Genomic DNA, 21704 nt, shown 5'->3' on the forward strand with positions numbered 1-21704 from the left:
ACATTATGACCCAAGATACTGAGTTTATCATACATTTCTAGCATAATCTCTCATCAACAATTTGAAGGGAAACTCCAAAATTGTTAATCTATCAATTCCTGTCATACCATCAAAAAGAGTAGCATTACCATACACTGCAGACAGGCCCTATGAACAACAACACTAAATTTAGATGAAACACATTTTTACATTTCCTATATAAGGATGACATAATTCCATGAATTCCAATCACAATGTAATACCAATGGAAAGTCAGGTTATTTTATCATTTGATAAGTCTTTGTTGTTGTTGTTGCTGTCCTCTGGAAAAATGAATATGCTCAGAAAATAAAAATCTTAGAAATGACCTTTTTTCTACACATTCCTTGTAAGGGTTGAACAGGAAAGTGGAAAAACTTGAACAGACAAAAGCAGGCAGACTTTTGACCTATTCTATTAAGTCACCTATATGCATTTTGATAAGACCTCATCAAAAGCAAGACAAGACAGAAAGAAAAACAAAATCTCACCCCAAAAATGTTTTTTAATCAACTGCTATGGAATCTAGTCTCATCAAGACTAAAGACAATGTATTCTACAAGCCTATACTCACCAAACACATTACACACACACACACTCACACTCTCTCTCTCTCACACAAACACACACGCTCCAACAGGCACGTAACACATGGGGCATATTTCCCTTGGACATCAAAGTTTTGATTGCACTCTGCGTCTGTGTACTGTTACAAAGTCATTTCCACTACGTGTCCTTGAGTGAATGCACACATGATACACAAATATTGCAGAGACAAGTGTTACATAGAAGGAAAGTCCTTTCTTTTCTAAAGAGCACTTCTTAGAATACATGTATGTACAAAAGGAGTGCACTGCTATGGAAGGGGACATTATATTTTTTTTCTACATCAATTGACTTCAGTTCTATGTATCACCATGCTCACTGTCTACTATTACATGGCTAAGAACATGAAGAGGAAAAAACAAACAAAAGACAAACAAGCAGGTAAAAGGAACCAAAGAAACTTCTCAGCTGGGAAACGAAATATTTAGTTGCAATGAATAAGTAGTATTACCATATCATATTTTGTTTTGGAAATGTAAGTTTCTCTTGTGGAGATGGTGGCATTCACCTGTTATGTTTCATAAAGTCTGAAATCTGTGTCTCACTTGAAAATACAAATTTCATCATTCTTTACTTCCTGTTGCACCAGCCTTGGTTTTCTGCACAGCTCCATACAGCTACTGTAGGGATGACCTCCCACAACTACCATGAAAGACATAAAACCTCTTGCATCTCACAATCTTGTCGGGTGGCACGTATCCAGTCAAAGCTCTTAGAATTTGATTCCAAGCATGACAGGAAAGAACCCAAAATCGAATAAAAATCCATAGCACTGAACAAATGACAGCATCCAATTGGCACAAAGGGGACACTTGACTTGTGCCTAAAGATGAAATACCATCATTGGAACATCTTTCATGGATGCCACAGAATGTCATGCTTGCTCTCTGTGGTACTGATATTATCAGAGAATCACCTCATGTCAATTCCTTTGACATGGACCTTATGGCCTTGGGCAATGTGGCTATTCCCGGCGTGGCCTCCTTCTTAAGCTGCCATAGTCTTCATAGTCACTGGTGGATCGGATCCTCTTGCCCACCTGAACTTGGGACTGGGCAGTCAGCTGCAGGTGGATGGCTGCAGTGTTCAGCTTACCTGTGGATGTCAGGATGTCCCGGAGACCTTTCATCTTAGCGCTGCGGAAAGGGATCTTGATGATTGGTTTTGGTGGCAGAATGTCTTCCGGCTGACTCTCCGTATCATCCTCTTCATCCTCATCTTCTCCTTCAGCTTCCTTGTTATCGGGATGATCCACTGCATTGCTGTTAGAGCTATCTTCCTCCTGCGACAGCTGGGATTTCAGGCGTCGGTGGAATGCCATCTCGGCAGGACTTTCTGCCTTCATCAGGGACTCCAGAGTCATCCCAGGGAAAGCGCTGCCATTGGAACGGGTGCTAAGAAAGTCACTGAACTCAGACTTTGTGTCCCACAGTCCCATTCCGGAATTGAACGCATCTGATGAAAACAGCTCAGGATGGATGTTTTCTTCATTCTTCTCCCCTTCATCTCCTTTGCCTTTCTTCACTCCACCATCTGCCTCATCCTGGACTGGCACCACGTTTTTGTTGATGTCTTCCTCTTTGGCCACTACCTTCTCCTCTCCCGTCTTCTCAACATCTTTATCACCCTCCTTGGCGTCATCCTTCTCTTCTTCCTTTTCATCATCTTCATCCTTCTTCTCTTCTTCCTCCTTGCCGTCAGCATCAATCAATCTGACATCAAGACAATTTCTTATGCTGCTGTCAAACTTGGTGACTGATGCCACAAAGTGCTTGGCCCAAGTGATGTGCAGGACAGGAGTGGAACTGCCCTCCTCCCACTTGCAGATGTTATCATAGAGTTGCAAGAAGAACCCGTATGCCTCGGGGTCTTCCACTATGTGCCTGGCATCTTTGGTCCTGTACACTGTTGCTTCCTTCAGGATGAATGGGATCAACTCATTGGCTACTTCCAGGAACTCTTTGTAGACTTCCTCATCTTCACGATTGTAATTGTACCTTGATGAAAAAAAAAAAAAGGAAAGAAGCAAGAACCATACTAAATGGCTTGAAAATGTAATTTCAGACACACTACCAAAGTGACATCTTTACGATAGAAAATTGATAAAGTATTCCATACATTGTCTCAAGTATCTGTTTGAAATTACAATACACTAGATTTATTCTTCAACTGTTTGATGATTGTATTGTTGATATAATGGTAAAACAAAAGGGGACAAACATGTACAGGTACTAATTCAACAATCACGCAGCAATATTGTTGCTATCCACCTCACCTTACATGATCCCTTGATTTCTGTTTTCCCCACAACTCTCTTGCTTTATACTCACTGGCTGACCACTCTAGCCCCTTCAGCCCAGTACTGCATGGCCCGCTTGTACTGCTTTTGCCGGTACAGGTGTCCACCAAGGTAGGTGTATGGGTAGACATGATGGTCTGAATAACATTCCCTCCCAGCCTTGATGGCCTCTTCAAATAGGTCAAGGGTTCCTGGTCGACCAGGCGATGGGTCAATGCTTTCCAAGTCCCCTAGATTGCTCAGAGCCATGGGATATCTGTAAGAACAGCAAGAGGAAAAATGAAAACATGTATGATTCCTATCACTATAAAAACACACTATCTTTCTATCTTTCTGACAATGTTGTAATTGAATTGGATATTCCTATCAGAGATAATGGTTGGGGAAAAAACTCAAAACAAATTGTTATGTAAAGCTCTGGGATCTGTGACCTTGAGGGATGATGCCAAAATCTAATTAGCACATTTATACCTCATGCTGCACACCTGGGCCATATAACATGAACTGAGCCAAATTGTGTTTTTTTAAATGTTTACAAGAGCTGGGATGTACTGATGGAGACACAGACAACAGCAACCACAGCATTCCCTGAATTCTTTAGGGGCATGGATATAGCACAACATTGAACATGAATACTGAATTATGAGCTTGAACCTTTCATCCAAGAATACCCAAGCTACATGTCCTGTTTCAATCAATCTACAGTTTCTTCAACCAAAATTTGCTTGAGGATAGATGGCCAAACTGTATTCAGCTTAACAAGGCACATGCTACCACACACACAAACTGATTACAATACTTTAACAGTAATAATGATTGTGCAATATACATGATGATGGCTCTTACTGAAATGTTCTCTTCTGCAAAATCATGCAGATGTCACTAAGAAACATTCTAATAAAATGAAAAGTTGTGAAACACTACCTTTTCAAATGATCCATGTCATAAAGCAGCCACAAGAGCTCCTAGAAAAGAGAGAATATAAAATTTTGATTAAAGTTGAAACATACTGGTAGGCATGATTGATCGGCATCTTAAACCCACTAGTTTGTTAGATGTGATGTTATGAATGGTTTATGACCTAATGTGGCTGGAGCTGTCGAAGTTGGATGCGATTGAAATCTGGATTAAAAGTAAAGAGGTTTTAGCTGGTCAGATTCATTAAAACAACAAATCTATGTGATTGCAAAGTAAAAGCAACAACAACAACAGCAAACCCCTACTAGAAATGTCACTATGGAGACTGATATGCAAAAAAAAATAATAATAATAATAACAACAAACTGACACATTTTTGTCACAAATATGTTGAATGTTTATCTACTTTCCTTGAACTAGGTTTAACTTGGATAGATGGCTATACTGTTTAAGAGAGCAAGTATTCATGGATTTGAGGATTTTCACTTGACCTTTGACTCTTTTAAGTTTATGCATTTAGTCATTCCAAGGCACAAAAAAAGGTGTAATTTCAGCATTAAATAGTAAAATTTCAGCATTTTAACCTGACTTTTGACCCCATGCCCCCAAAATTCCCAGGAGAATCACTGTCTGGTAGTCTGCATATATATACTAAGTTTCATGATGATACCTTGAGCCACTTCTGAAATAGATAAAAAGGTGAAATTATAGAATTTTCACTTGTCCTTTGACCCTATGGCTCAAAACTTTCCCAGAGAATCTCTGTCTGGTGATACTTACACTAAGTTTAAAGAAAATACCTTGAGGCATTGCATAGATATGGGGGAAATTGTGAAATTTAGAAAATTTGACCCTGACCATTGATCCTTGACCCCCAAAGCCCAAAGATAAGCACTGTCAGGCAGTACATGCAGTATATGTACTGGTCAAGTTCCATGAAGATACCTTCAACCATGTAAGAGATATGGAGCAAAAAAACAAAAAACAAAAAAACAAAAACATTTAGCATTTTCACTTGACCTTTGACCTTCTGGCCCAAAACTTTCTCTAGAGAGTCTTTATTGGGTGTGTATGCATGCACTATAGTTCACTATCTACAGACACTACACAGATATGGGGGACCTTTGACCCTGAGAATGTGCACCCAAACATTGACAGGCACAACTTCGTCCACTCATGCAAAATATAATGTCAAGTTTCATGAGGATGTTTTACCGCAAACAGTTTTTATGTTATGCTGTCCACAAAATTGATTACAGACAGACGGACGGAAGGACGCACGGACAGCCCGAAAACATAATGCCTCTGGCGACACTTCATGGCAAAGGCATAAAACCCCTCTGCATTTATACACTTGTATGTCCTGATGTATGCAAAGACAGGCTTTTGGAAATATGTGATCAGATCAAAGTTTACATGGCAAGTTGCCATGTGGACGTGATGGAAGAATAGAAGCTTGCATCACATCTCCTCCCCTCCTCCTCCTATACAACAAAAACAACATCATGACAGCTATCAATGTTCTACTAACCCAGGGTGGTCCACAACTTGAAATTTTAGCATGTTGCAGGGGGAAAAAGTGATCTTGCGCGTGAAAGTATGTGCGCGAAGTCCCTTGCGGCCGGGGTCCAGGGCCCGCTTGAGGGCCCTGGAAGCTCTGGGATTCTAGATGCTCTCTGGTGCTATCTTAGCCTTATTTTGAACACTTTGATCACCATGATGACTCTGCAATGCCAGGATAAAAATCATTAATATTTGAAAAATTATGTTAATTGTTTGATTATGACATAAGATTTTAAATTGTTCTTGAAATGTTAATATATCGTCCTATACTCCTTACTCATAAGACCTTTTGAATATATTTTAAATAGATATACTCCTCAATGGGGATGCTATGATAAATGAAAAGGACATCTTGAACTTGTACTACAGTACAGCACACTGACTGTTTTTAATATTATTTACTTTCAGTTTCATATTGAAATGCCAAGATAACTGTGTACTCACAAAGTAGATGAGATGAGTGTAGAAAAGTGAGAACTGCACTTTTGCAGCCTACTGGTAAACAGACGTTTAGTTAACTTGAATGACATTTAACAAAAACTCAGATCTGGGTAATTCTATCCACAATAAGCCTTTCATCAATATTTCACTTAATTTTCTTTCTTGAAAGGTGTACATTGTGTCAGAGAGAAATTAAAGTTCCAAAGTACAGAGCTGCCAACCTTTGGAAGCACAAATTAGTACTCAGCAGCTCCAAAATTCGTATTTTTCCACCAGAATTCATATTTTTTCAATCTCCCTTTTTTTTTTTTTGCTACTTTGAATTAAACTCGTCGACTTATGAGGCCTACAGGCTCTAAACCTAACGTTATGACACATGCCGAAGCATCGAGCTGGTCACCAGCACGATAAAGATGCCAAACTACGCAATGTTCAGCGTTGATTGATTGCTTTCTCGCAATGAATGTGTACAAGTGCAAGTACAACTGTATGTACCTCCAAAAACTTGCTCAGCTGATTGTGGAAGCTTCCACTATCTAGCAGGGGACGGGGAATGCTTTCATCTTCTCATGAGAGCTTCTGTGTGAACGGATGCAAAACTCTGTTCTGTGTTTCCAATTATTGTTTACTATTTGAACATAATTATGCGTTGTTTTCAGGCTTTTTTATTTTATTGGATTTTAAATATCAGTATTTTCCGAAGTATTCCAATTCCTTTTCCCCTGACTGGAATCGGAAATTCTGCTATAACGATGATCGCAAAATGCCGCCTGTGTGTGGAAGCGCCGATGCAAACACTTGGCTTCACTTTCAAGTTTAAAGGAATACGCCATGTGCTCGATCCTGCCTGTAAGAGGTTACTGCAAGTTCGATGGATCGAATGCGCCATAGCTGAGCTGAGCTGAATGGCTTGTTTACGGTAAACATGCTATGCAGTTTACGTTCGATATGAAGAAATCATTACGCCTTTCACGAGGGGAAAACACACAAAACAAACAAACAAACAAAATACACCCATGAACGGATGTTGATAGCCAAAACTTTGAAAAGTAATAAGCAGTTTTGATGAGCGTGAACTGGAATTAATTGTCATTACACGTTGTATTTTACTGTCTAACCAGGTGATGACTGCATCTCATTGGACCTACTCGTAGTGAATTTGTCTGGGCATATGAGACCTTTAATTCATGTATTTCTGTGATTGCATTTTTAATTGACTGAATAATCAATCCTTTTTTTATTGTTCAGGGAACATTAGATATTCGATCAAGTACACTATAATCGACTGTTCGATGTTTCCTACTATGCGCTAAAAGAAAGGCTATAGAAGTAGAATCATGATATCTTTGCAATGATTCCTTTAATTCAACTAATGAGCTGGTTCTTCGATCGATATTTCCAGGATATTTACACGCTGTTTATTCCAGTGCGCGCATTCTTTCGTCTGGCACGCACCTGGGTGTGGCACCTGCTTTTGTGGAAATTTCCACAAGGGAGAGGGGTGGGGTGTCAAGTTTCTTCGAGCCGAAGAGACTGCATACACGATCTCTTCGCTTTTATTTATTGTCATTCGTGCTTTCCCCTTGTTCTTTGCTGATATTGAACATTTAGATTTAACTTATAATATATGAAGGTTGCTATAGCACATGGTTCTTTTTGTTGTGAGGTGTATGTAATTTCTTTTTTTTATCATTCTTGAGAGGGGAAAGAAGAGTAAGGGGGAAAGAAGAGTAAGAGGGAAAGGGAAATAAACAAACGTCACGTACGCTCAGCATTCACAGGAAGCCGTCTTTTTACACCAGTCACCAGCGTAGTTATCATCACCATCAGACATCACTCAAGATCATTTTAGCCTTTTCCTATCAACATTAAGAAACATGCATAATCCCTCGAGATAAATACCTAGGAAAATAAATAACAAATACAAAGTATCAACACCTCCCAACAACACAAACATTTTTATTTAGAAAATACAATTAAACAGCACATAAAAGCGGCTGCTGGGATCAGACTCCGAGCTCCGTCGCTTCGATTCGAAAAAAAGTATTGCAGCGAAGCGGAGAAATCGCCGTTACAAAAATAACAGTGCGAGACACGGAATTATATACGTTTACTTCAAAGTATAAAGGGAACGGATAAAGTGATATAAAATGGAAGAAATCGTACCAAACGAGGTGTGAGAAACGACAGAAATAAGTTTAGTAGTAAGCTTAGGCCCTAGCAAAATTTTGCAACACCGAAAGCTACGCGAAAATAAATACACATTGGAAACTCGGTATTGCGACGAGATCCTTGGAATAAATTCAACTTCGGCGCTCGAGTAAAATCTAACTTACTAAAGGTTCAAATGAAACGCATGGCTTTTTAGATAAAAAAAAATAACCCGCTGAATCTACCAAAAAAAAAAAAGATTAAACAATTTGCATTTGCTTACTCCATCGTTCGTTTTTGTTTTTGATTTTTTTTAACGAAAGATGGAGGTAATTTTCTCTCTGTGGCAATGCTTTGAACGCATCTAATTTTGCGTAATTGCTATTGCCAATGGCAAGCTTCCTAAAGAATTGATACAAATCCTTTCAAATATACGAAACAAAGTCTAAGAAAAAATCCTGGATATCCTGACGTTGAATTCCAGTGGTATCATAAATCCTTCTCACTACCAAAATTTAATCATCTGTTCCTTGCGCCATTTTACCAACCAACTGTTCCTGAAATTTCATCCTAATCTGTTCCCAACTTTTGATTATTTTGCGAATAGAAAGACAGACAGGCAGACAAACGAACAAACAAACCAAAGCAGCAAAAAAAAAAAATAGATAAAAAATACAACCTTTGGCGGAGGGGGGCATGTATTTCATATCGTTTGTTTTTGCGTAACCCGACAACAAGCGTGACAACAAGCGAGCACGTGTCAGCCTTCCTCAGCCTCCCTCGGCCTCCGACCCTCTCTTTCCGTTCTCTCTCTCCCTCTCACATGCATACAGGCGGCTGTCTGTGCCGCTGCACCGGCTAGGTGTTACTTCACACAAATTGCTGTGTGTGTGGATCCCGAATCAGAGCGCAATCCCATGGCATGTACATGTGAGCAGGTTGGTGAGGGAGACATGAGTGAGCAAGTGTGTGATGTGGTGTTGTGCGAGTACTGTAGCTAGTTGTTGAGCCGCATTGTGTCGTGATCAGTGCCGTGACTGTGGATAAACTTTTGGCTCTTGTAAACTGCTGCTCCTTTCAACAAGGAGCACCCTATAAGTCATTTGCGAGTTAGTTACTTTTAGCATGTCGCAGTTTTTTTGGCATGGCGCTTAGAATGTCGCAAGTTTTGAAGGATGTCGCGCAAAAATTTTAGCATGTCGCAGCGACATGCTAAAACCCCTCGTGGACCTCACTGTAACCCATGACATGTAGTCATATTTGATATCACTATGGTGACAGACATGTTTCCCTTTGACTCATCCACACCTTTATATTGACCCTTCCATGCTTTCTTTCAGTTGTTTATTCCTGTAAAGCACATAGTTATTCATCTCTGCACCATCACCTTAATACTTTCATATGGCATACACATTGCACACACTCAAGTTGCCTATTATGGAGAGAGCCTCTGCTATTCAAAAATAGTCTGAGCATAACAAGATGTTTGATACCATGCCACAACCAATATAATTCATGTGTTTACAGTCCTGAACAACAATCCACTTGATTACATGCATGATTCAATTGTTAGATAGACCTGCACGCTCAGGTTGTTCCTGACAACTAGAAGGCTTGCTACTGTAGAGCTTGTTGCTCATAGCAACAACAAGTGCATGCAAAACTGGATTCCAGAACGCAAAATATGTATAGCAGCAGCAACTGAAATGAACTGAACATGTTACAATTGAAACTTTTGTTTTTGTTGATATTAAAATTAATAATGAATTGTCTTTTATATTTAACAACAAACTTTGTGTTTGTTCTCAGGGAAGGGGCTGGTTAAAATGTGGAAAGTGGAATGTTCCTTAAGTTATTCTAAAGCTAATAAGAAAGTGATATTTCTTGTTTATGTATCTGTACACAAGAGGACACGTGCTACAGTGTAATATTGGGACACATGTACATATTAGTCTTCTTGATTGTCAAAATAAATAAAGAAAGAAATTGAGTATATAAGAACGACCCAAGTCCATGGAAGACCATTTCGAGTAATCTTAAAAAAACTTCATATCTTTTTTATTTGCCCAATAATATTCTATTTAACTGTGATGGGAAGGCAACATTGTATGGTGACTATATACAAATTAGAACATATATTATTATGACAATTAACATTTACATTAAATGTGGAGAGGCCATTTTGTGTGATGGACTTGGGTCGTTCTTTGATTCATATACATGATATTCTGCTATAGAGATGAGAGAAGGACGAGGGAGGGCGCTATAATATGAATGTAAGAATGACCCAAGTCCTTCATTCTTACATTCATATAAGATTTAAATCATTTATTTCTGGCACTTCCGGGGGTAATTAGGATTTATCATTTATACATAAGACGAGTCCTTGCATAAGCTACAATTTCCCATGTCAAACTGAATTTGGCCAAAAATTGGACTTGGGTCGTTCTTATATTCAGGTCTTCATTTGCAGGTGGTATACCTCTTTGTAACATTATTCAGAACATAAGACCCAAACTGCTAGATATAAACAGAGGGTTGAAATAAGACCTTCTGGAGTAAAACTTTAAAGATAATATTATAATCCTTCCACTCAAACAAGAAAAACTTGGTTGGCATGCTACATGTAACTGCTACTATTCTTTTCAATGCAACTCATCTCAAGCTTCCACATCTCTCTTGTTTGAAACACTCAAAATTATTTAGTTAGTTCGAATCTAATATACTAAATGAAAGGAGAAAGCTGAGAACGCTGACTAAAAACACAAAAACAAAATTAGAAAACCCCTTCCATCACAGCTGACAATAACAACACGACAGGCAACCTTTGGATTATTTGGTGGCATTAAGCACTGTTACCATGCCAACACCCTTCATCTCCAATTTCCCATATGGCAGTGCTTCAACCCACACAGAGTTATTAATTGCTCACGGCACCATCGTAGATGTCTTCATGCCCCTCGGAATGGATGAAGACGCCAAGTAATGAGTGCAAATATCCCTGCACACCCCCGATTGGCAATGAAGCTTGGTGATAATCACAACTATGGTCAAATGTCAAACCTGAGACATTAACCAATAATGCAGTAAAATAGAACTCCAGTTCCTACGCCAGACAGCACCTGAATATTCATTAAGATGCATTTCAAATCTGACACTGTGTCACCAGTCATTTCGTGGCATTACTGAATATTGCCGCACATTTTCACATCACTGCTTACATTCCAATTTATGACTGCTTATTAGTCTAAAATTGCTTTGGCTTGATCAAAGGTCAATTAATGTTACGGAGTTTGAACAGAAATGTACCCCGCATTTTGGATGCAACCGTACCTGGCTAATATGTCACAACATCTAATCTATGATAAATTAGATATTGAGCACATGATCTGAGCTGGCTTTCCTCATGGCAATATGGAATCATTTCTAACAACCAAAGAAACATTTGGAAATCTAATAAGATGTTTCACTACTAAATCCCTAGGTCATTTCAAACAGACATGATTGCACCAGCAACTTTCATAAAATTAAATTGTGTCTTTTTGATTAAATTTTGATTTAACAGTCCGAGGGACTTAAATTGAAAATGGTCATGGACATCACAGAAAATATTGGGTACTGCTCTGACTATTTGTTACCACAACTGTACATTTTGGAGAATGCAGTTGAGCAACAATTTCAGTATTATGTTGTACATGTTCCACACATATCATTACACTCTATCAATGACTTAAAAATGGATGGATGATAATTTTTCAGTTTGTAACTCAGCTGCTCACTCTTACCATTTTATGGGGAAAAAAGATGATGAACACTAGTATATGATATATTCAACAGAACTTCACCTTGATGTCTTATATTTCTTTAAGCTCAAATCACAAGCAGAAATAAAATATTTTTGATATTGTGCTAAGTTTGACAAAATTCTGCTTGGCATTTCTGGTGCTACTTCAGATAGAGAAAAAAGATTCAGAATTCTGATGCAGAAAAAAAAATCATAGCTAAAATCTACTTGGCTACTTGGACAGCTAGATGAGACACTGCTATAAAAAAAAAAATTAAAAAATTGATATGAATTTAAACCTTACACAAATATCACTACAAAATTCTATGACTTGATGAGTTTCATATAAGTCTGGTTAATAACATTCACTGGCCTTTTACTCATGACAGCAAAATCTAACTTGTACAATATGCATGGGCACGTGGGGAAAAAATCAATATGCAGTAGGCAGACCAACCACTGACTTTTTTTCATAACTTTTACTTAAAAATTGCAAAATATTTCCATTGACAGTAGCACAACCAGAAATCAATCAGTGCTAAGAGTATCAGAGGGCCAGTCTGTATAAGTCTGAAAGCCAGGGGGTGCTCTCAAGAGAATAAAAATGGAAAGGAAGAGGGAGAGAGAGAGTGGGGGGGGGGGGGGGGGGAGGGGGACGGGAGAGCAGCAACTCTTGCTGTGTGCAGATTTTGTTTTTGTCTTCATTCCCCCGCTGGTCCGGGAGCCATGGGGTGAGGATCAATAGGGAGACAATTTTCCCCTTGCTGTTACTCCATTCCATGCACAGTGCAAGAAGTCAACCTTTTTTTCTTTTTATCCATTCATACACACACACACACACAGAGAGAGAGATACAGAGACATGCAAAGACTCACTAACACATGAAAACAGCCACTGACCCAGCACCAAGGCATGACAGTGAGTCATAATGACTGGGTTGGCTATAATCTGTAATGTGGAGCTGGTAAGTCCAGAGATCATATTCACATTCATGCACAATGAACGTCAGTCCTTTGATATGAATTATAGATGGAAGGAGAATTCTCGTTCAGCAGGGGCAGAGGAAATAAGGTGCCTGTCTGTGAGCAAAGTGGCACTTACTTCTGATATGACTACTTGTTCATTGACAGATTAGTAAAACTGAGGTGACAGATAAGAAATCAACATCTTAGTCCAATAGTGGTGGGGCAATAAACTACTGACATAACTTGTAGAACTACAATATCACTGAAGGTAATACCCTCACTCCAGCAGCTCAGACTCCTTCATAGAAAAGAATTGAACCAGGGTTTGATAAAAGGTTCTGTTTGTGTGTGTGTGTGTAAATGTGTGTAGTACCTTGTGAGTCCTTGTGAGTTTGATCAGGGGGGCATTTCATGAAGCAGTTTGTCCGACAAAGTTGTTGGACAAATTTGCTCTCAGCCAATCAGATGCAAGGATTTCAGCAGCTTGTAATAGTTTATCATAAAAATATCCAACCAAACCGCTTAATGAAATGCCCTCCCCCCCCCCCCCCCCCCCCCCCCCACCCCCCCCCCCCCGACGTGACGTGTTCTTTCATGTACATCCCAAGTTTATGTAGAAATCCCCAAATGTCACAAGGTTTGGTAAAATGTGTTTACCATGGCAACGCTTTGTCCAGCAAACCAAAAATCAGGTCTCCACATTTATACCTCAATGCAAGAATGTCCACCAAATTTGATTTTAATTGCTTCACAATTGTGGAAGTAGTTCACTCCACAAGATTTGCATGAAAATATGCAGTTACCATGGCAATGCCTTGTCGGTTTCTTAAATTGAATAGAATAGAATGTAGTATACTGGCAAACTCTGTGTCAAACTGCTCTTCCTACTATTTGTGCTCCTTAATGAAGAAATTGCATTCACACACATTAAGCCCATAAATTATGATACGCAGCTTGGCTTACAAAAGGCAAATACATATTCCTCTCATATGTTTATATATATTGTACACAAGTTTCGAATACTTCACTCATAAATATGAGCAGTTAGGCCTTTGACAGCGTAGTTCTTGATTTTGTTACTTGCATATTATTCCTCCCACGCCTCAAGCTTTCATGGGTGTTGCTGGTAGCCAGGGATTGCAAGTCCATTTTCATCACTCTCAGAATACAATGTATCTGTACACTCTAAAGCAGAGACATGTTACTCCATCAATGAGGAAGACTTGGAACGAAAATTGTCAAATAGTTCCTGAAAGGAGTTTATACTACATATACATAATGTGTGCATATATATATATATATATATATATATATATATATATATATATATATATATAGTAGTATATACATATATATATATATATATATATATATATATATATATATATATATATATATAGTGATACAAACAACCAAGTGGTACCCAGGATATTACCATCAGAACATATTGTCCATTTTTTTTTCCCCTGAGATTTTATAAAGACATTACGGGCATGATTTCCATGTACTGGCCAAGTCAAATCTCCACTACCCAAGAAGCTACATATAAGCAATTGCCCAATTGCCCAATTGCCCCTGGATAGTATGAATCAAAGTCAGGCAAGTGTTTTAGATTGGAACAACGAGAAAAAATGCTTGCCGGAACTGGGCAAGCAACAAGTTTTTAAGCCACTATTTTTTACTTATTCCCCCCTCCCCCACAAACCCACAAAGTCAACCATAGAGAGGCCCAAAGATAAAGACTGTTAAGTGATGCAACACACTTTAATTTCATTTCAGCAACTTTCCAACACTTGCTTGAAGAAGCCCTAGTGCAAGGCAATGCCAACACTCCATCAAACAAAATTTGTTACGCCAATGTGTTTCAGCGTTTGAAGCAACTTAAGCTGTATTTTCAAATGATCAAGTACTCTATTAAGCCCTTGACTTACATGTGATTATCTATATCATTTTCTTATATTTTGGACTTTCTTTTCAGGCAAATAAAATTCATGTTCTGGCAAGTGTTCTGCAACAATTTGAAAATCTGCTCGCCTGACTGTGGAAGTGGTAAAAGTTACTAATTGTATGTAGTACCCTGCTACATGACATCACAATACTAAAAGTAGCTTGAATATGTTACCAAAATAGGGCTGAATAAGCACAAACAGAAAATATAATTCTGATCATCATCACCATCATCACTGGCAAAATTTTCAAAATGTTTGATTGTAAAATTGCATCATTGCCAGCAAGTGGGGGGGGAGAGCGAGAAAAAGAAACCTCTCCAGAAAAAGAACATGCCACCTACAGCATGAAATGTCACTAATCAATCCAAAGATCCCAGTACAAAGTGTACTACTTTATCACATCCAAGAAACCATCCCTCGGTATTCATTCAGAAATCTAGGGTACATTACCGTAAAGTTCCGTGTATAAGACGCACCCGTGTATAAGACGCACCCCTACTTTCGGACCTAAAATTAAAAAAAATTTAAAAAAACACGAAAATTTCCACGCAAATATTGCTTGTGTCATACATATTATTTCAGCTCAAAATTTCCCTTGAATGCAGCATGTATTTGCTCTATTTTTCGTTTCCTTTTATACTTTCTTTTAACGGTATTCATCGGACATCGGCAAAATATAGAAGACGCAAAATGCGAGACTTGTCTCGGTACTCACTTGCTATTGTTTCGCCTTTCAATCGTGGTACATGTATCATATCGTACTCATGAGTGTACAGTACGATCTTTGCTATCATACATAGCAGAGGGTGTCTCGCATATTGACGCATGTCAGACTGGATGGTTCATTACGAAAAATAAGAAAAACATCAACAAGTGTAGCAGAGGGATCGTACGGCAAGACGTACGGTGCGTACGGTAATTACACTCACTGTTGTTTCGCCCGGAGGGATTACCAGCAACATGTGTGTCTCTTGTACCATGCTTGTATGCACAGTGCTAGCCTTTTGCAAAAGGCAAGGCAGCTTGCTATAATTTCAGCACACGCACACAGAGAGCAATGGACTTGCACACACAGCACGCAATGGGCAAGCGCGCTCCGATCCGATCGCTCTGTGCACGCGAGTCCATTGCAAGAGCCTCTCTACAGCTGCTGCCTTTGCAAAAGGCTTGCTAGCTAGCTAGCTAGCTAGCTGCAGTGTAGCTATGCTATCCTGGCCTCGTGAAATGAAGAGCAAACGAACGCCATGGATATGCATGCATGCTTCACACATCGTTCATATTACGGTGACACAGTGTCGATCCTACTCCATATTTTACAGCTTTTGCAGAGACTCCAACCCAAAGCACCTTCTGATCTGGAGATTCTCCCGCCTGAAACCCCTAGCAAACGGGAGATTCCAAGTTGATGTGTGCGAAGCGCGAAATTCCCAGGGTTCTAGATGCTCTCTGGTGCCATCTAAGGCTTATTTTTTTAACATACGATAGCAATAAGTAAGAAATCCTTTCCAACAGGAGACACAGAGCCAGGGCGGGAGAAAACTAAAATCATAAGCGGGAGAATGGGAGATTTTGCAAAAAATGGGTTTTCGGCGGGAGATCTCCCATCGAAAAACGGGAGAGTTGGAGTCTCTGCTTTTGTCTATGGCCATATTGACACTAGTACATTGATAAGTTTTACGGTATCGGTAATTTAGTAATGATATCTGTACATCGCGTATTTTCAGCTACTAGGTTGGCTGGTGGTAGCTTGGTAGACTGATACATCGGTAGCAGTGCTGTTACAGCTGTTGTCTATGGCCAGATTGATACATCGTTACTGCACAAGGCCGATGTATTATCCCGTATTTGCAGCTTTTGTGTGTGTCCAGATTGAAAGATCGCTCATTTATCCGTAAGTTTTAGTGATTGCTTACCTTCCAAACGTCGATGGGCAATACATGGCCCCAAGTTGACCTTATAAAATTGGGTGTACATGACAGATTTTTTTCCGTGATTCGACTGTACCCGTGTATACGACGCACCCCCGATTTTCAATGTTTTCTGACGAAAAAATAGTGCGTCTTATACACGGAACTTTACGGCATGTATGAAAGAGAAAGAAGATAATCTACAGCAAATTAAAGCTAAATAGTTATTATAATCTGATTCTGTATACATGCACTGCACAAAATGTGATTAAACCTTACAATCTGATGTTCAACTAACATGAGGGTCTTGCAAGTTGCATGTCTTGCTAAGTCAGCTGACTGGATGACTTTTTCATACCAGAAAATACCATGTAACAATCCCAAAAACACTTCATGATAAAATTCAGTACACAATTTTGTAACCAATGCACATCTTTGTATGATCTGATGACAAGAAATCTGGTAATAAAATCCTTCAATGCACATCTTTGTACAATTTCATGATAAGAAATCTGCTCATAAAATCCTGTCATTGACTCACAGAGTTGTGAACAGGATAAATACACTGCCACTGAATTGCTGTGTGATGTTTCACTTATGTATTTGTGGCCTTTCTCATCCTATTGGCTATTCATGCTGATATGTGGCTCGGCTCTCTCTGGGCTTTTTGATAAGTGCACTGTGCATTGACACTGAGAAGACTGGTGAGACAATGCATAGCGGACGCTTCATGCAAAGGCATAAAAGCCGTGTTGGCATGAAATCTGTGGGTAAGCACGATCACCATGTGTGATATGGCACTGACGGGGGGGGGGGGGGGGGGGGGGGATGGGTGGAGAGATTACCCATATATTGGGGGATTACAACCTTGCATACATGTATGGTTAGTCTGTTTTTGTGAAAATACCAACCACACGTTGCACAAAGCAATTGCAATATCCACAAATGATAACGTTTCATTGCTAACAATTAGTCCCATATGAACAGATCCAAAGACAACCAGATGACTGATGTACTTGAATTCATGGATGTTTACGTCTCAATTCTCCTCTAATTCCATTGGACAACTCATCTGAGAGCTCCAATTTAATTATATCATACAATTTAGAAAATTAGTTGTTGCTTCTTGGGTGAGTATCACAAAAACTATGTGCCTGCTTTTAGGTTGTGATGATTAATATTTATGAAGCATAACACTGGGCAACAATTTTTAACTTTTTGAATGTTGTCTTGATTTCTACAACTGATTCAGGGTATTTTTGTAGTGCTGAATCAGGAAATGGCATCCGTTTCTCTCCATCAGGTCAAGTTTTTGTGTTAACCCCTGGAATACTCAATTCTGTAATTCCCATAGACTTTGTACAGGGACCACTCGGTTCAAGTGGCCAACAGCTTAAGTTGATTTGGAAAAAAAATAGGCCTAGATCTTGTGACAAAATCGATTACATTTTTGTGGTATTATCAGCTAATTTTTGTTACATATCACCCTAAATATATTTTTAGGACGAAAAAATGTTTTTCCAACAACAATATTGATTACCTGATCTTAGAAACATCAATTACTGTAAACTGAATGGTGGGCATTGATAAAGGTAAGTATACGCGTAAATTGCATGCTGCGTCAGCATTGTTCAAACTTCAGGGCTTGAACTTCCGTTTCTTCGAACTCCTGGAATGCTCAGCATCAGGGAGGTCTCTCTTCAGAGCCCAACATTAGTCAGCCATCATGACTGCGTCCCAGCGACCGTGATACCTGGTCTCCATCTCTTACATGTCCTGATGGAATCTCTCTCCCTGCTCGTCACTCATTGAACCCAGGTTCTCAGGAAACAGGTCCATATGTGAAAATAGGTAGTGCATCTTGATGCTCATGTTGCAGCCAAGGTTTCTGAAAGCAGTCAGCATGTTGTTGACAAGTTCTGCGTAGTTTCTGGCTTTAATGTTGCCAAGAAAGTTCTTCACTACCAGAACAAATGCTTCCCAAGGTTCCAGTTCCACTTCATTCATTGAGTTTTCGAACTCTGGATCTCTGATGAGCTGACTGATCTGAGGACCATCAAAGATGCCAGCTTTCTTTTTCTCCATGGACAATCCTGGAAAACACTGGCACAAGTAAGTGAAGCAGTCACCATTCTTGTCCAGAGCCTTGGTGAACTGCTTGATTAAGCTGAGCTTGATGTGCAGCGGTGGGAAGAGTATTCTGTCTCGGTCCACCAGAGGGTCATTGATGACATTCCTTTCTTTGCAAGGCACCAATTCCTCTCGTACAGGCCGGTCCTTCTTCGTGCAATGCTGAGCACGGTACCTACTATCCCACAAGCACAGAAAACCTGGGTACTTGGTGAACCCACTCTGTTGCCCCAACAAAAGTTCACCATCTTCAGGTCAACACAAATAAACCACTTATGCTGATCATAACCAATTTTTCTCCAGCACATACTTAACCGCTTCATACTTCTCCTTCAGTGTATAGTTGAGTGAGTGATGGAAGATTTCAAGGTTTTTATGACTACAAACTGATCCCTTTTTGACATAATCACCCAGAACTATCGGACCCGAATACTTTTTGTCATTAAGATAAACATTTCTAATCAAAACAATTAATCAAAATGGCATTTTACCCCCACCGACTTCTTCTAAAATGCTCCACACATGCTTTAATGTGAACAAAAACGTAAAAAACGACATGTAGCCGTAGCTCAAAAACTTGACCTGATTGAGCAAAACCAATGTCATTTTTAGATTCAGCGCATCAGGTTTACCCTAAATCAGCTGAAAAAACTCAGACAACAAATATGTTGTTGACCAGTGTAATCAATTTAAGTACATTAATGAAGTCTTTAGATTCAATGAAATCAATAGCTCCACGAACACAACAGATATGAAAGAACACCAAACCACTATAAAGTCTGGCAGCCCTCATCAAACTGCTCTTAACATATCTCATCCACCTGATCAATTCTTACAGGCATTTTGAGATGCCAGAGCAGGCTAATGACTAACCTGTTGCATGGAAGCCAATTCTATGCTGTCCAAAGATGAGTTGATGGTGGGGTTGATAGCAGAGACAAGGGCTGCTACTTCCATCTGTCTTGTGCAGATCACTGGATGTCCATTCAAGTATAGCCAACTCTTTTCAGTTATACCTAGATAAAATGAAAAAAAAAAAAACATTACATGATGAATGCAACATGCTCTTTCTTTCCCAGTCAGTTCTGACACTAACTTATCTGATGTTTATTAACTGACTTATCCTGATTTGAATCATATCCAACCCCTTTGCAAAATCCAACATTTATGTTTCACAACCAATTTCTTCCTAAGATTAGAGCAAAAGCTCATCTGTATTGGAAATTCATCTGAAATTGGTGCTATTTCTACGATGTTGATAAAATTGTGCATCGAGCATTCTACTTCAAACCTCAAAAATAAATTTTAAAAACAAAAACAAAACAAACAAACAAAAACAATTCCACAAAGACCCTTAGAGTAATATGAAAGCATGCAGTGTTCTCAGTTGAAAACAGAAGTCACTGTCACACTATATGCTCATTAAACACACAGTTTGCAATTGAGTTGATTGGCAATGCCCCATCTGTATTTGAAATATCCTGCAATAAAGAACAAGTTGAAATTCATGACATCTAAATGCCCAATAACAATAATACACTGAAGTATAATTCCTTTGCAGAAATTAATCTAATTTCTGTTTGAAATGAGTAATGATGCCGCAATTGTATGTGTGTATGCATGCATGCCTGTGTGTGTGTGTGTGTGTGTGCTTATATCTTATCAGTCTTTTTTTCCTATTGCAAAAATAGCTGTTCTCATGGTGTCTTCAGAGAATTTCATGTGAAGACTTAATCATTTCACATCATATATATATATGTGGGTTTGAGTACCAGAATTGAAATCAAAATTGAAGCAAATGAAATTCAAATTAGAAAGCAGAGCTGACCATAGCTGTATTTTGTCTTTAAACAATCACCTACTATTTTTGTGGTTTCTTCATGCAGACAAGGAAGTGTCTGGAAAGGCGGATGCAGTTGCAATGAACCGCCAGCATCCCCGACATCGCCCCACCTGACTAAGAGGTTTCAGTCCAGTTTCATACACACAAATCCTAGACAACTGGCTGTTAAAGGGAATCTACCCAAAATATACATGTGTGGATACAGCAAAAGCAGAAATACTAGGTGTTTCAAAAAACATTTCCCACTTTTGATTCTTAATAATTAAAAATATATGTATCAGATAACACTGTCATTGATATGAGTGATAGCTGAATAGTGTACAATTTGGTTGAAGGTGGTTTAAATATGAAAGCATAAATCAATTTCATGAAATCCCTGATTAATTTCACAGTTAGGTTCCAGACTTTGCTCTATTTTCAACCCTCTGTACAAAATTTTACTTTGCACAGGGGTCAATGGGTGTGTATGGGAGTGTGTGGTTAACACCCTGACAATGGTCCTGAACAATGGCCAGGGTTTGAATGCTTCATTATTTATTCATGAGAAATTCCATTATCACAACTAGTCTTTATTCAGCCTCTGGCCGTATCTGTGTAAAGTCAAACGCCTGCCGATACTGTCGTTGAGTCGCGAAATTACAATGAATACCTTCTGTTCTATCGTAAACGTGGTGACAGGAAGCAAAGAAAATCAATTAGAGTATATATACACTTGTGTATATGGAGCCTTAAATAAATCTAATGTGAAACAAATCGCCCCAATGATAAATGCTGCTGAACTCTTTACCAAAAATGATCTCTTTTTATCGAAAAAGCGAAAAATTTGTCAGACTATTTAATTAGTAGACAGTTGTATTAAAATGAGGAACTGAAGATCATTTATGCTTATTTATGTCCCAAATTTAGTGATATGTGAAGCAAAATTTGAAAATGAGTGCCAGCTGGAATGAAAAGTGGTGTTTGCAAGCACTTTACCGTGCATGAATTCAGACTAGCAGTGCCCAGGGCAATCCACATGAATTATTGATTAAGCATTCATGTGCCAGGGAGCGCGAGACTGACGTCTAGTCAACAGGTGGTTCAGGCATGCCCATTGTTCAGGGCCTTTGTCAGCACACACTCACATACAC

General features: G+C 39.0%; 1 protein-coding gene across 1 annotated transcript in view; it reads right to left on the reverse strand.

Annotated features, from left to right (window-relative positions):
• Positions 1 to 303: 303 nt before the first annotated feature.
• Positions 304 to 21704, reverse strand: part of LOC139710496 (menin-like) — a 29543-nt gene continuing 8142 nt past the window's right edge. The window contains exons 3-6 of the mRNA XM_071622411.1: positions 19605 to 19747; positions 3848 to 3888; positions 2955 to 3179; positions 304 to 2621 (exon numbers count right to left, since the gene is read on the reverse strand). Coding sequence (XP_071478512.1) covers positions 1589 to 2621; positions 2955 to 3179; positions 3848 to 3888; positions 19605 to 19747 — 1442 coding nt within the window. The 3' untranslated portion in view covers positions 304 to 1588. The remainder of the gene's footprint in view (positions 2622 to 2954; positions 3180 to 3847; positions 3889 to 19604; positions 19748 to 21704) is intronic.

This window comes from Diadema antillarum, unplaced genomic scaffold, assembly GCF_040938485.1.
Source record: "Diadema antillarum isolate AM-2024a unplaced genomic scaffold, OU_Dant_1.0 seq00001536_RagTag, whole genome shotgun sequence".
NCBI classification, from domain to species: Eukaryota; Metazoa; Echinodermata; class Echinoidea; order Diadematoida; family Diadematidae; genus Diadema; species Diadema antillarum.